This window comes from Fundulus heteroclitus, chromosome 14 (assembly GCF_011125445.2).
Source record: "Fundulus heteroclitus isolate FHET01 chromosome 14, MU-UCD_Fhet_4.1, whole genome shotgun sequence".
Classification (NCBI taxonomy): Eukaryota; Metazoa; Chordata; class Actinopteri; order Cyprinodontiformes; family Fundulidae; genus Fundulus; species Fundulus heteroclitus.
In genome coordinates, this window is record NC_046374.1 from 20,698,643 (window position 1) to 20,714,482 (window position 15,840).

The window sequence follows — 15,840 nt, forward strand, 5'->3', positions numbered from 1 at the left end:
ACTGACAGCTTTCTGCACCAGCTCACCCCGACACCCCATCACTTCTCCAAAAAAAAAAAGGAAAAAAAAAAACAGAAAAGAAAATTACACTCGCCTTTTGTGGTCTTACATTTCGAGGGAAAAGAAATTAGCCGATGTGTATTTCTGCAGCTCGGGCTTTGGAAAAACTAACTTGAGGGCGACGCAAGTTCAAGATGAGTGTCTTCTCCTCACTTTCCCTTCCCATTGCTCATCTCCCTCCATCTCCGCGCTGTCACTCTGTCATTTACTCTCTAGCAGGTCATCACTCTCCCACATTCAGGGCTGCTCTGAAAAATGTTTTCAGCTGCAGCGAAGGAGGATATCTCTAGATTTTTTTTTATTTTTTTTATTTTTTTTATTCTTACACCCTTAGGTGTTTTCAGACCTGGGAAGTGAGTCATTCCTTAGCTTCCTCCCTTGGGATACATTTACATTTCTTAAAAACATCCCCTTTTCACTTAAACGCACCCCGGAGCGGGGAGGGTTTGTGTCAAAGAAAGGCAAAGAAATTATTCTCTTTCATCCATTTTGAAAGTGATCATCAGATCATTTGCTGTATAGCCAGTGACTCCCATGTGTGTCTTTATACCATTTGCAGCAGCACGGTTCCTCTGCAGCACGGCACATTAACTACACTCGGCCCCTGGGGACCAGCTTCGCTGCTTTTTGAGCTCCCCTACTCAACCTATTCTCTGTTCCTCGCAGCAAATGAAAAACAAATGCCTCTTCAGGAAAGGGAAGGCACACGGGACTGCCTCACACCTCACAGGCACGTCCACTAAATGAATTGAATAACCTGTTTACTTTTGCGTGCCAAGTGCAAGGCCTCGGCGTGTCGAGGCCGAGCTCTGTGTGAGGGGCAAGGAGAACAGAGAAACAAAGTGTACAACATAATGCGTTCCCCGTATAAAACTAATCAGTTAATTTTTTTTTTTAAATCGTGGTTTGTGTAGTAGACCAAAGCAAAATGCGGGATGGCAGAAACATAATATCTGCTTTATTGACACTTTTTACAAACGTCTGGAGTTTGAATTTTTGGTTTCCCATTCTTCTTTGCAGAATACTGTGAGGATTGCGGCCTGCTCTGATCATGTTGATTTTAGTTTTTATCCATCATGAACCGTGTTTTGCATACATATCAAAAACTTTAATTTTTGTCGTATCTGACCAGAGCACCTTGTGGTGTGGCAGACCTTATATGAGACTTCTTTTGTCAGCTTTATTTTCAGATGGTGGATTTAACTGTTGTTTTAAAACTATTCTTAAAGGCATAGTCGCCGATTTCCCTCCCCCCCCCCGTAGTTATTTATTGAATAACTGCACATGAGCGAGACCGTCTTACCTTTCTCCTACCGCTCCTCAGGGGGATCGCGTGAAAAACATCTCCCAAATCCACTCTGGTCTTCCTCTTCTTCTCGTAAACTTGTACGCGGTTTCAGCCGTGTTCAAAGTATACGGTGAGAGCAGTGGAGCCACAACGAACGGCTAACGCCGAAGCTAACCGCTAAGCTAACCAGATACATAAACACTAGAAGTGTGCGAGCGCAGCCGGCTAGCTCAAACTAACAGGGAATGAGCACGGACATTGGCGTTACCTGCCATTCCTCTGGCCAATCCCTGCCATTCGGTGCAAACAGCAGTGATTGGTCAGAGTCTTTACAGGCCTGCAGCTTTCACAGAGATCTATTTTGGTAACCTCCACAATTTTACCCAGTATGACAATAGGTGTTTCTGAACAGGATTACCAGCTACAACTTTAAAGCTTGTCATTATCATCATCCGCAACCTGCTTGGGGATCTCCTTGTTCGTCATGATGCTGTTTCTTCATTTCTGTTCTCTAACAAGCTTCTGTGGACTTTATTTACCGATCAGGCACTTTTGAAAGCGCTTAGTTGCACAGGGTTTCATTTATTGGTATTTCAGTTCAGTGGCCTCAATGGGAACAATATCTGTTTAGAGTTTTTTTTTTATTTTGGAAAAACAACATAAATCATTCCCCTTCTGCTTCACAAATATATTCTCCTCTGTGTTGGTCCCAAGCTTTGCATTTGCAATGTGGAAAAATGCGAAAGTTGTGTGAAAGCTTTTGGAAGGCGCTGCAAATTGTCCCCAGAAAGCAACCTCTTGGTTGGGAACGTGGAATGTGCAGGACATTTCTATACCCCAGGCAGTCTGCAGAGAGAGCTGCACGCATCCAGTGTCTTTGAATCCGGCAGCAAGGACAGGTCAAAGAGAGACAGTAAAACAAGTTTTTTTTTTTTTTCCTTCACTTGTGCACTTCGCACATGGATGCAAAAATGCGACAGTATGAATCTTAATGAAGAGACCTGCATTTCAGTGCCTCTTAATAAGCTCTTATGCTGTTCAGGTGCACTGTGCTAATCTAATGGGTCTAATTGTAGTCAGCTGTACTTCTCGCAAAGTTGCCCCGCACCAATAACAAGGCACTGGAAAATGGACGTTCCTCTCCTATTTGCAGCAGTGGATCACATGCGCTGTAGTGGCACTTTTCTCAATCAAGAGATAAAGGTGGGACATTTCTGTCGCATAAGTGCATTAAGTTCTGATCAGGTGGAGAGCACAGGTGGCGTCTAGAGGCGAAACACGGTTCGGAGCCTGCTACAGGCTGAGTGCCAAGCCAGTGCCACTTCAGATTCAATTATGGTACAAGTTTAATGGCTCATTGTACAGGAGCAAACTTGGTGGAGAGTGTAACTTTTGGCCTTTAGCCAGAGAACTTCCTCAAAAAAAGATGCCTCTTCTGCTGCTGCTGGAGATCTGGCCTGTCGGGTGCAATGTGTTGCTTGTCCAAATGTCAAGTGCAGCGCGATGCAAAGAAGTGTTAAACCAAAGTTTCTCTATATTTGCTTCCAAGGAGGCAGAGTGTCTTGTTTTCTTTTAAAAGGAGTAGCGTTCAAACCTTGCTTTAACAGTATGTGCTTGTAACAAAGGTTACACGCGCCATCTAGAGATGGTTTCACAAGACAACTTGGAATTTTTTCCTTTTATTTCCCAAAACGACTTGAAGAAGATAAACAGCAACGTTCACGTGGGACACAGCTTAAAAATGTTTACCTGGAAGTTGAGTTTCAAGTTGGAATCTTTTCAGTTATTAAACTCAAATTCCAACCTGCCTGCTGCATATTTCAAACATATCAACAACCTGCCGTAATTAACAGTTAAGTTGCACTGCTATAAGTTAGAATATCATAAAATGATATACACATATGGTTCTGTACAAACTCTGATTGGGAAAATTTTCACTTACTGTTTGAAGCCACAATACATCCATGTATAGGTGTTATTAGCTTGTATTACTAATAGCAGTTGTAGCTTATCATGCTAATAGCAGTTGTAGCTTATCATTGCAGGAGCTATAGGCGTGTCTTACAGGTTTTCCACCTTGCGACTGGAACATTGGCTTGTTGTAGTTAGTAACACCACAAAGCGGGACTGCTGGTGGTTGTCCAACTTGCAACTGCTGAATAATTATATTGCTTATGGTGTGGCTCACAGATCCACGTTCCAGCATCAGGGGTAAATGAGGAGCTTCAGCTTTTACACTGGCTTCATATTACTGCTTGGACAACAGTTCGAAGGAACCTTTCAGAAAATTATTCGCTATGTAGCTTGCGTTTTGCATTTTCGGTATTAGCCAAACATTGTGCTTTAACAAATAATTGTTTGCCAGTTATTTACCTTGTAAGTGGTTAATAACATACACCCCTAACTGCTAGCAGGAGACAACAGTAGTCCTTGTACCTCAGTTTCAGAACCTTGGTTTTATAATGTTCTTAGTTCCTTCAAACACTGGATGCCCATAGACAAGAACTTGTCTTATTTAACCTTTTTTTTTTTTTTACAATTAATTTTTTGAGCCATTAGGTCGCATTCCAATTTAGCCTTAACAAAGACTTGTTTCACCTATTTCATCAACCCCAACCACTCTCCAAGCACATAGATATGTTATAATATATATAATATCTTTACATGCTTTTTTTTCAAGATCTCTTTTCAGTTTTAACTTTTCAACCACTTTTGCACTTTTTATCATGTTGGAACGCATTGTCATATTTCCTTTGTATATGCACCAAATGTTTGTCTTAAAGTGGACAAAATAAGTTTAAAAGGTTTTTTTTTTTTAAACATTAGTAAAAGATAACTGCAATATTGTTGAATATTGAGATGAAGATATCCATTGGGATTAAACCCACTTTACCCTTATTCATTCTTTAACCACACCCATCTCCTATGTACTTTAGTAATGGTCTCTGAAATGGACAGTGAATGTCCATCAAACTGTCCAGATCTAAAATTAGCACGCCGAGTTTAAATACGTGGCACCTGAAATAGTATATAGCCTGACAACATTGTGTCTAAGCAAGTCCGATCACAATTATGTGCACACTGAAACTGCAAAGATGGTTGTGATACAGAATATTGTTCAGCCGAAGAAATATTGACCAAGTTGCTTTTAAAAAAAGTACATGAAAGTCCCTCTCCCAGGAAAACGAAATATAATGTGGTTTACAGTACCCTAGATCTTCCATAAAAGCATTGAACAGCATACCGCCTTTCCTTTCTGATTACAGCGCCGGGGTGGGCCGCACGGGCTGCTTCATTGTGATTGATGCCATGCTGGAACGTATCAAGCACGAGAAGACCGTGGACATCTACGGACATGTAACCCTCATGCGCGCCCAGCGCAACTACATGGTGCAGACAGAAGACCAGTACGTCTTCATACACGACGCGCTCCAGGAGGCCGTCAACTGCGGCACCACCGAAGTGCCCGCCAGAAACCTGTACGCCTACATCCAGAAACTGACCCAGATAGAGGGTGGAGAGAACGTCACGGGCATGGAACTCGAGTTCAAGGTACAAACTCGGAGCGTTCACTCAAAGCGTTGCTCCGTGTGTCTTTTTGCCTCCGCAGTTTTCTACATATCATGTATCGCAGTTCACGTCTGACCTCCTGTGTTTCCCAGTCTTCTCTTGGCCCACCAGACAGAGCGGGGCCTGTGGTTTCCTCTTTATTTGATTTAGCCTTCTTGCTTTTACAATACGACATATGATAAATCCCCCACCCTCCCTATGCTTCCCCCTTCCATACGTCCTCTTTGTTGAGGAACTGTGGTTTTACTTTACATAAGAATCTCCGTCTTTTTTTCTTCTCTCCCATAAAACCTGCAAGAAGAATATCAGCAGAAATCTTGGCATTTACAATAATTAGGTAGCGTGAAGACTCCTGCTTGAATTACTGGGAAACAACTTTATTTGCTGGCAAACGCGTCATGGTCATTATTGACCCTGATGAAGGCTACAAGCCGAAACGTGTTGGTCATCAAGTAAAAATGTTTCCAAGTACTTCAAGCGTTGCTGTTGTCTTCACTTCACCAGATCTTTGACATCTCTCATTTACATTAATTAACCAGCTACATGCAGCAGTTTTCAATCTTTAATAGAACCTTTTCTATTGAATTGCTTTTCTTTTCCCTGATTTATCGGCTTGCTTCATGATCACTGTTTCAGTGACCATCTCCGTTGAGATACTTCCAGTTTATTTAATTACACTACTGTCCAATTAAGGCAGGCTAGTGTCCTTGTCTTTCCATTTCAGTCAAGTTTGGTTTGTTCATCAAGGGTAAATTCACAACAGATCACAGCATTCTTCACAAGACAGACAGATCCTATTCATATCTAGTTAGAAGTTAGGTCAGACCTATACAATCTAGCCATAGTACACGCAATCCATTTAGTCCAAATTGCAATAGAGTGCAGGAAAGTGAAATTAATCTCATAATGCTGTTTGATAAAAGTTAAAAAAAAGTCCAGTTGATTGTGTCAAGTCTGACTTAGCAGATATTCTTCATCCTGAACAGTATGTGGTAACCTTGGAGAGCAACCACCTCTTTTTAACAAGATAACATTAACTCAACCAGGTTCAGAATGAGCAGTCTTCTGCAGTTTCACAGAATAGGAAGAAGAAATAGCAAAAAAAGCAAAAAAAAAAAAAAAAGCATGGATGGACAAACCCAGGAGTACTCTCTATGGGAGATAAAAGCAAAACATACACAGTGAATCTCAGCATAGTTCTGTCATTGGCTTCATCCTGAATAGAAAGACTGCTAAACAACACTGAGCGTGGAGTACTTCCTGTAAAAGGAAAATGAAAGAGAGCTGAAGTTTAACAGCAGTAATAGCTGTCAATAGACACAACCAGGACAAGGGTAGTTAAACATAAAAATGGCGGGCTGAAAACATTGTAGCTACGTATAGATAATAGCGACAGTAGCTCCATCGATGACTGTACAGCAACGGTCACAACAGCATTGAGTCAGTGTACTTTCTGTTGAAGAATAGAGAGCACAAACATATTAGAGACATTTGGAGTTTTAATTCTTGTGGTATGGCATTGAAGTCAAACATAGTCTGTCTTCAGAGAAGAAAAGAAGCATCTCTGTCATTGCATCTATCGATGGATCTCACACCCATGGCGATCTGCCTCTTCTCTCCCCTTGCAGCGTTTAGCCAATACTAAAGCTCACACGTCGCGATTCATCAGTGCCAATCTCCCCTGCAACAAGTTTAAGAACCGCCTTGTCAACATAATGCCATACGAGTCCACACGAGTGTGTCTTCAGCCCATCCGAGGAGTGGAGGGCTCAGACTACATCAATGCAAGTTTTATTGATGGGTACAGGTAAGCTTCAAGACGTAATGGTTTAATTAACTGAGATTTATTAATTTTTAAAGTGATGTCACACAGTTTGCCACGTTGTTTCCCCCCAGGCAACAGAAAGCATACATAGCAACACAGGGGCCGTTGGCGGAGACTACAGAAGATTTCTGGAGAATGCTCTGGGAACACAACTCCACCATTGTAGTCATGCTGACCAAGCTCAGAGAAATGGGCAGGGTAATTGATACTTCTCTGCTCTACACCCGTTATTCTGACAGCTTTTTTTTTTCTTTTTTAAATCATACATAAAATATTCCATAAAACTCCTGAGAAGAGGAATGCTATGACTCACTGTGGTCTGTTTTTTTTGTTGTTTTTTTTCCAGGAAAAATGTCACCAGTACTGGCCAGCAGAGAGGTCAGCCAGATACCAGTACTTTGTGGTGGACCCCATGGCCGAGTATAACATGCCCCAGTATATCCTGAGAGAGTTCAAAGTGACTGATGCTAGGGTAAGCTGAGATTGTTGTGTAAACCAAATATTGAGGATTGAAACGGATCCAAATCCGGGTTGTAACATCTTTGACTCATGCGGGATGACTGGATCGCCTAGAGGTCAGCTAGAAGATCATACCCCGCTCTTTAATTTTGGGGCCGGGGGTGCTATGAATTTTTTAAAGACAGACGAGCGTGAAAGGCCACACAAATGATTATTAAAGTATCTAATACAGTTTCCTGATTTTAATTAGCTGAAGAGAAGGTTTAGGAAAAAAACAAGGTTGAAGACTGATATTCATTACCCAGATCTGTTTGGATTAGTCGTTACGTCAACACATTGGCATTTTCTCAAATACTTGTTTACACCGGCTCGTGGCCTTAAGTGCAACACAAGTGTAATTCTAAATTTGCGCAAATCATGACACTTGTCAGAGCGTAATTAAAAAATAACAAACTGAAATGCAAGCGGTGCCGGCAGCAGTGAGCTGCCACAGTTTTTAATTCCATCAAAGGCTCAGACAGATAAATGGTGCAGCCTCCCACCTTTGTGGAGCCTGTTACACCGTCTTGTCAATGGGATTGGTTTCCTTATCAAGGGGGTGGAACATCACTTAAGCAGCGCACCCCCTAAAAGTAAAACTCTCCTCTAGAAACCTGTCAAAAGCCGCACATCAAAGCAATCAGCGTCTTTAGTGTACTAAGTGCATTTAGGTGTAATAATGAAAGGCATTCTTTGATGCTACCTGTGTGAAACCGTTTCACGACTAACATTTAGTAGTTGAAACCCAAACACGTTTTTCCTCTTTCTGCCTGATGCCATATGGGTCTGAGTTATCACAAGCATACACAGTCTTACAAATAACGATCTCTAAATCATTTTTTTTTTTTTCTCGTTTCTCCACACAAACAAATGCAGTGACTTTTAACACCCATGTGTCTTAAGCTTTCATTTTCACATTAAGACTGTAGAACAGATGGTGGATAGAAGAAATCTGGCATGATTCAGATATCTGCATTTCAATTGTTGTTAGCATTTGTTACATTTTAGATGTCCAGCCTGAAAATCTGATCTCAAAAAGTTAAATAGGTAATAACAAATAAGACAACGATCAAGTAGATGTAAAGTGTTTATAAGTCTTTGTTAAGCAATTAGTTTGCGTTATTTAAAGGGCAACATAAGGATTAAAGTGACCAGGTTGCTGCCAGATTTTCATCAGTGCCTGAACAGCACTCTATTCGGTGTATGTTTTTTATATATATGTTTAAAAAAGATGTCACCATTTGAATGTCATTGAGGATATCTGCTATCTATTTTGTGGGATAACGATTAATGACAATGCAGTTTAAGATATCACCTAACAAGTAATAATGTTTTAACTACATGGCAGATATCCAAGATGTAAATGTCTCTATGTAAGGATTTATCTTAGATCTATGCTGTGCTTTGTCTGAAGGGGAAAAATGTGACTGTGAATCTTTATAGCCGAAAGCCCCAATTCAATTGAATGGGGAAGGTGATGTCTTGTTGTTAAACCAAAGAACATTTTTGAAATCTAAATTTTGACTGTGAAGAATTCAAATATTGATACATAACCATTCTACACATTACATATTAAGATAGTCACTAAATACAAACTCTGGATATGCCACATAATTTTTGCCTCAAATATTTTTGACACTTCTGCCTATCTTTTTTTAAGCTTTTACTTGCCTCCAAAACCTATTTTATAATGTATCTCCGTAGTTAAGTAGTTAACACATGCTCTGTATAAAAAAACGCCGTAGCACTGTAAAAATAGTAAAACGTATCAATGCTCTTTATGCCTTTATTAGAGGCATCTTATGAACCATAAATCAGAATATTTCTGACAATTGCTTTCCGGGTTAATGATTTTTAGAAACCCTAAAATCTGGTTTCTCTTACAACAATTTCAGTTATGAAGACCATGAAACATAATTTAACAGCAAGAAAGATATTTATGTAGACACAATATGTTTTTAATTTCCGTTGTGATTTGCATGTACGCCATTTTTTAGGACAAATGATATTTCTGGAATCTAAAGATGTTAACTAAATGTATGAGTGTGTTTTGATTATATCTTAAAATGGCCTGCCATACAATTTACCTTCTTTATGTCCTCTTGCTTTAGGATGGACAGTCACGAACAGTAAGGCAGTTTCAGTTCACTGACTGGCCTGAACAAGGAGTGCCAAAATCAGGGGAGGGTTTCATCGATTTCATCGGCCAAGTACATAAAACAAAAGAGCAGTTCGGCCAAGATGGTCCCATCTCAGTCCACTGTAGGTGAGTGATCAAGCAAACATACCCAAGGATACTGGGCGGTGGCCTGTTTTTGAAACCATGTGAAATCACGTGATGAACCACAACGTCACCGTCCTTTCTCTGCTCGTGTGATTTGCACAGCGCTGGAGTTGGTAGAACCGGAGTTTTCATTACCCTCAGCATCGTCTTGGAACGAATGAGATACGAGGGCGTAGTAGACATCTTTCAGACAGTGAAAATGCTACGGACACAAAGACCAGCGATGGTACAGACAGAGGTGAGTCAGGCGCTACAGCAAACTTCAGTGTTTCTTGGTGGAATTTCATGTGATAGAAGAACACACAGTAGCGCATAATTATGAAACAGAAGGAAAATTTGACAAGGTTTTTAAACCTTTTTTTGCAGATAAAAATCCTATAAATTTGGTGCGCATTTGTCACTTCCCCATTAAATCAGTAGCTTGTAGAAATGTGTTTTACTGCAGTTACGGTTGCAAGTCTTTCAGCAGGACATGTTTCTGCCAGCTTTCCACATCTAGAAATTGACATTTTCTGCACATTCTGAGAATTTTTCTATGCAAGAAAAGCTCAAGCTCAGTCAGAAAGGATGGAGAGTGCATGTACCCACTGAGGGGCTACAAAAAAGGATATTTCTAAAATTAGTGTTCTGACAGAATCTCCACTGGATTGAGGTCTGGACTTTCACTGTTCCAATGCAGCAAAATGCTTGGTAGCTCTGGCTGTATCTGTTAGTTTTCCTCCATACAAGGCATTTTGCATGTTGTCCAAAATGTTCAGCTTTGGTCTAATCTGACCGGAGCACCGTCTCCAACATGTTTTCTGCTCTGTTCCATGCAAAGTGCTTTACATTTTAATCATGTAAAGCACTTTGCATTGTCTTTGTACTGAATTGTGCTATATAAATAAATTTCCCTTGCCTTGCCCCTACATGGATTGTGGCAAACAGCAAACAGAGACTTTTGTTTTGTTCTTTGTAAAAGTTTCGACCCCTATCCAGGAGTCTGTCAATTCTGTTGGCTCGCACTTGAGCAACCATGACAATTTGCACAGGCAGATCATGGCAAACTTTAAACTTGGACCTCGTTTGGCTTCCTTTCTAAAATTCAACAATCTTGTTTAAAGGTTAGATTTTTGTTGTGTCTAGCACTTGTCCTGTGAGCGGCAGATTTTCCTACCACCTCCTTACCTGGCCTGTTATTTTAGGTGGACGGCCATTTCCTGGTGTGTTTTGCAGTTGTGCAGTGTGCTCTCCAGTTTCGGATGATGGATTAAACGCTCTCTGCGAGATGTTCAAAGTGTCGTTTTAAAACCTGAGCCTGCTTTAAACCTCTCCACGACTTTACCTCTGTTGCTTGGCATTCATCCTGCCTGTTCACTTTTACCTGGAGGTTTCAAGCTAAATGCACAGCATTTTTGTTAGATTTTTGCTTGCAAAAAAACAAAAAGGTGAAAGCCAGTGCACGATTTTCCGTCCACCTCACGGTAATTGAACAATCTTCTAACTCAACTTTATTTTATAAAGACATATTTAAAAAAAAAAAAACCTTGGTCAACATATTTAAAAGAAAAGATGTTGACCAAAGTGCTGAACAAAAGATACAGCAGTGGAGATAAAAGGCAAGGCAAGGCAAGGCAAATTTATTTATATAGCACAATCCAGTACAAAGACAATGCAAAGTGCTTTACATGATTAAAATATAGCAAAATGGTTGATACACTGATAACAAGTCTGTGATGTATTTAGGTGCTAGGCCATTCAGGGATTTATAGACTAACAGAAGTATTTTAAAGTCTGTTCTCTGAGATACAGGGAGCCAGTGGAAGGACTTTAGAACTGGGATGATGTTCTCTACTTTCTTAGTCTTAGTGACGACACGCGCAGCAGCGTTCTGGATCAACTAATGATGTCTGGTCCACTTTTTAGGCAGACCTGTGAAAACACCGTTGCAGTAATCAATTCTACTAAAAATAAATGCATGGATTAGTTTTTCCATGTCCTGCTGAGACATCAGTCATTTAATCCTGGAAAGGTGATAGAAAGCCGACCTTGTAATTGTCTTTAGATGCTTTTGGGGGTTCAGGTCTGAGTCCATCACTACACCCAGGTTTCGGGCCTGATCAGTGGTTTTTAGCTGAAGCAGCTGGAGCTGTGTGCTAACCTTTGATCTCTCCTCTATTAGTCCAAATATTATTACTTCTTAAAACAGATTAAAACAGATAAGAAAAAGATAAAACATGTAAATGAATAAAACTGTTAATGAATAGCATGACTATACAAGGGATGTGAATACATTTGCGAGTTGGCGACTCCTAAAATCAGCTGCTGTGGTTCTATTCCATTGTTTTACTCCAGTTACTTGAACAGCCTGGAAGGATTTCAGGAATCCTCCTGAGCCAAAGGGATTAACTTAAGCAAGACCGTGTTAAAGACTATGATTAATTTAGTAGCTGGATGAGTCTACAGTAGCCATGTGTGCTCTCCGCTGCAGCCTCATTGCATCATTTCAGAAACATGGCCGGCTATGAGTAAATATTTTTTCGGGTTTAACACAAAAGCCAGTTAGAGTCTGATATTAACTACAATGTGCAACACGAATGATCGAGAATGATTTTGGTATAAAAGGCACTAAAGTCTCCTCTCTTTCCAGGATCAATACCAGTTCTGCTACAGAGCCGGCTTGGAGTACTTGGGGAGCTTTGATCACTATGCAACGTAAAACACCCAGTATTGGAAGATAAAAGTGGAGGGTTCTTTGGGAGAAAAAAGAAATCCAAGCGAGCCTCTCTTCTGAGCCATAAATTCCTGCTTGAGAAAGTACTCCTTAACTCCTTGCTAACAATTCATTTAAGTGTTGGATGTGCGACATGACTCGTCAAAAAATGAAAAAGATGATTCCCGGAGGACCAAGTGATTTCCCCCAACAAGCCCAAATGAAAAGAACCTTGCCTTGAAACACAAGCGTGGGGGGGAGGGTAAGGGGGGGGGGATCCTGACTGATGAAGCATCATAGGGAATTACCTTTTCTTTTTTTGCTTCAAGGATTCATTTTGGGGCTCATAAAACTAAATGAAAACCAACGCAAGAAAAAAGTTAATGAACAATAACGACGTCGTCGGAAATGCATCAGTGATTATGACCCATAACGAGAGACAATGGAGAACCAGTGAGATGCAGGGGGAAGCAACTCAATGCACATTGTACAAAATGAAAAAAAAAAAAAAAAAAAAGAGGAAAAAATCTGTTTCACAATCAAGTCCACACATCACAACAAGAAGACGATGCTTGGTCCACAGGAGCAGGACAGACTTAAAGTAATAATGAATAAATAAATAAATAAATACCCCTTTTATCCTGTTGCAATGTTAAGTCATTTCAGTTTGGGAAACATGGGGGGAGAGGGTGAAGTTAAAATACAAATACAAAAGTATTGATTTAGTTTTTTATTTTTAAGTTGATGTGCTTATTTTATTTTTAGAAATGTCTTTTTTTTTTCTTTTCCAGAGAAAAAAAAAACGTTAAACCATTTTTTTAAAAAGCTGTAGAACTGTTCTAATGTACGTGCTCTTTTTGCAGAGAATCCATTTGCTCATTTTCACGCACTTCAACGTTCAAACCATTCATAGTGAACCTTCAGGAACTGTTTTTTCCGGGAATTGTTCATATTTTTTTATTTTAGTTTGTTATCTACAATCACTCTCATGGTAACCTGATTACTTCCATTGGATTAAAGGGCATATATCATCATTTTCAACTGCGTTGAGGGTCGAAGCCTATGATAGTCATGTTAATTTGCACGTGTGAAATATCGGAACTGGGACGAGAGAATAACACTGAGGCCGATGCAGCCGAGAAGGCAGCTGAAAGCCGCTGGAGAGGGATGATGTCATGTCTGGAACATCGAGCTCAGGCGCTAAGTACCATCGACAACATCTGCCCAAGACAAAAGTAGTGATTGGAAAAATACTCATATTTGAGACACGTATTCTGCGAGCTGTTGTTTGGAGAACTAACATCCCTACCCGGGGATTTAAAAGCTCTCCGCGGTGCCCCCACCAGTGCCGTCCTTAATCAACAACCATGAAAACCTGACAAAAAACTGCAATGTCAGGCTTTTAAAGCCTGAAATCAGCAATCATATTTCTCCAAACAACCACCACCAATATATTTTATACAGGCTAGCTGCACAGATTGAGTCTCATTTTTCTCCATATAATTAATCTTTTATATAAAAAAATAAAATAAAAAATTCACAGAATTATCCTCATATGTTTTTTTTCTTCCTGAGGACACAAGCTGTCATGCTGCTCAACTCCATCTTGACATTGTTTTCTCACTTGTTTGTCTCAGTGGATGGAAAGGAAGTCAAAATATTGATGTACAATCCGACAGCAGCCACACTCCTTCAGACATTAGGAAATTAGTTACGGCTGAAGCTTTTAATTGTAGCTATACATGCAGCGAGATCACTTAGAGGGAGGACTTAATGATATAATGCAATCTGCAAACATCTTTAGAAACCTAAAAATTCAAAATTGTTGTAAGAGAATATTTTTTTTTTTTTCCTGTTCAACTTTAAGCTTGTAATCAACACCTGCGGCCGCCTAAGCGGTCTGGCTGTGGATTCCCTGCTTGAGCTAGCTATTGTAGCTGTACCATGACGAGTTTTGTCATTCCTCAGGTTTGGCTAATGTGTTACATCTAAAAGCATTTCCAACAGAGACTGTGTTCACCTGCATTTAACTCCTATGTAACATGCGTAGAAGGTTTTTGAAGCAAAAGTGCTCACTCTGTTTTTTTTTTTTTTTTTTTTGTTCGTTTGTTTTTGTGTGTGGCCAATGAGCAGCCGCGCGGCCGTTTGACAAAGTCCTGTTAAAAAAAGGTATTTTTGTGTCAAGAAAACGATACATTCTGTTCCATATATGGTAGTGCCTTCCTTTTTTTAGTGAGCGAGAGACTCAGAAGGCTCTTTTTTGTTTCAGGAAAGGGCATTTTCAAATTATTCAGAAAGGCCGGTTTTGATTTGTTTTATACTACGAGGCTCTTCAGGTTTTCTGGCTCTAGAACATGATGATATATGCCCTTTAACCGGGGCCTTGTGGAATCAACAGGGGTGAGCAAAGTATGAAGTTGCTGCTACCGATTATCTTAGTTCTTCCATGTTACAATGAGAAGAGAAAACTTGATGAATTGGGTATGAATATATAACTATATACTGTCAAATATGTGAAAATGTATATCAAAGTATATATATAACATTATATATATATAAAATATATAGTTTAAAAGTATATAAAATATGGATTGTGTTTGAAAGCTTTGAAGCCAGGAGATGCGTGCCATGGGGGAAACTGAGATTTTTTTTTTTCACTGGAATGCACATCAGTACAACAAAACTGTATTCTGATTCAGTGCATATTTTCTTGTGCAATAAACGTGTTTTAGATTTAGATTATTTTTTTTCTCCTTTCAATATGTGGAGATGTCATTAACTCATGGCTTTATGATACCCTCCCTCTCCCCACAAAGCAGCTGGCAGTCGAAGCGATGCCGGTGCATCTTTGTTTAAAAAAAAAATAAAAAATACAACAAAACACAGCTCTAGTTTGAAATTAGAGGGAATCACACTCAGTCTCCACATAAAAGAAAAAAGGTAGAAAGAGGTCATATATACACATATATATTTTCATTTTGCATCTAGAGTGCCTTATATTTATGCCTGTTTTTATAACATTTTATTTACCATCCGTGTATCCTTTATGTAATCTAGGCATTTAGTGAAAATTAAAATGTAAAGTTTATTTACCTGTAGTATTCATTTGTCACATAATTATATATATATATATATATATATATATATATATATATATATATATATATATATATATATATATGCAAATAAGAAAATTTTAAGGGTCATACTTTTTCGTTTGTTGTGGCCTTACAGAGGCTGAGGGACTTGGAAAACAAAAAAAAACAACCGCTTGAAAAGTTTAAAAAGTAATAAGCAGCCAAAAAGACAAAGTACAGCTAATAAAAAATAAATAAATACACGTTTCAGAAGTAAAGAAGATAAGATTCAAAAAGATGAATGCGAGTGTCCAAGCCCAACATAATGTTATTAAAGCTGTTGGCACTGGTCCAGTGGATTTGGGAAAGAATGCACACACGCAGGTTGTAAGTGACAACTATCTTCTTATGCCTTTTGACGTTGTACACGACACCTCACCAAGCAAATTCTGAGACAAATGTCCCTACTGTTAACCTGACAATCTTTAACAGTGTGCTATATTCTTTGACTTCTACAGTTAAAGACAAGGTTGTTAAACCTGCTTG

At 39.5% G+C, this 15,840-nt stretch overlaps 1 protein-coding gene across 10 annotated transcripts in view; it reads left to right on the top strand.

The window, feature by feature from the left end:
• Positions 1–15,081, top strand: part of LOC105927914 (protein tyrosine phosphatase receptor type D) — a 121,546-nt gene extending 106,465 nt beyond the window's left edge. For all 10 annotated transcript variants that reach the window (XM_021317699.2, XM_012864913.3, XM_036146516.1 and 7 more), the window contains 7 exons: positions 4,615–4,900; positions 6,547–6,725; positions 6,815–6,941; positions 7,090–7,215; positions 9,353–9,507; positions 9,628–9,763; positions 12,155–15,081. In XM_021317699.2, coding sequence (XP_021173374.2) covers positions 4,615–4,900; positions 6,547–6,725; positions 6,815–6,941; positions 7,090–7,215; positions 9,353–9,507; positions 9,628–9,763; positions 12,155–12,223 — 1,078 coding nt within the window. In that variant the 3' untranslated portion in view covers positions 12,224–15,081. The remainder of the gene's footprint in view (positions 1–4,614; positions 4,901–6,546; positions 6,726–6,814; positions 6,942–7,089; positions 7,216–9,352; positions 9,508–9,627; positions 9,764–12,154) is intronic.
• Positions 15,082–15,840: the final 759 nt, after the last annotated feature.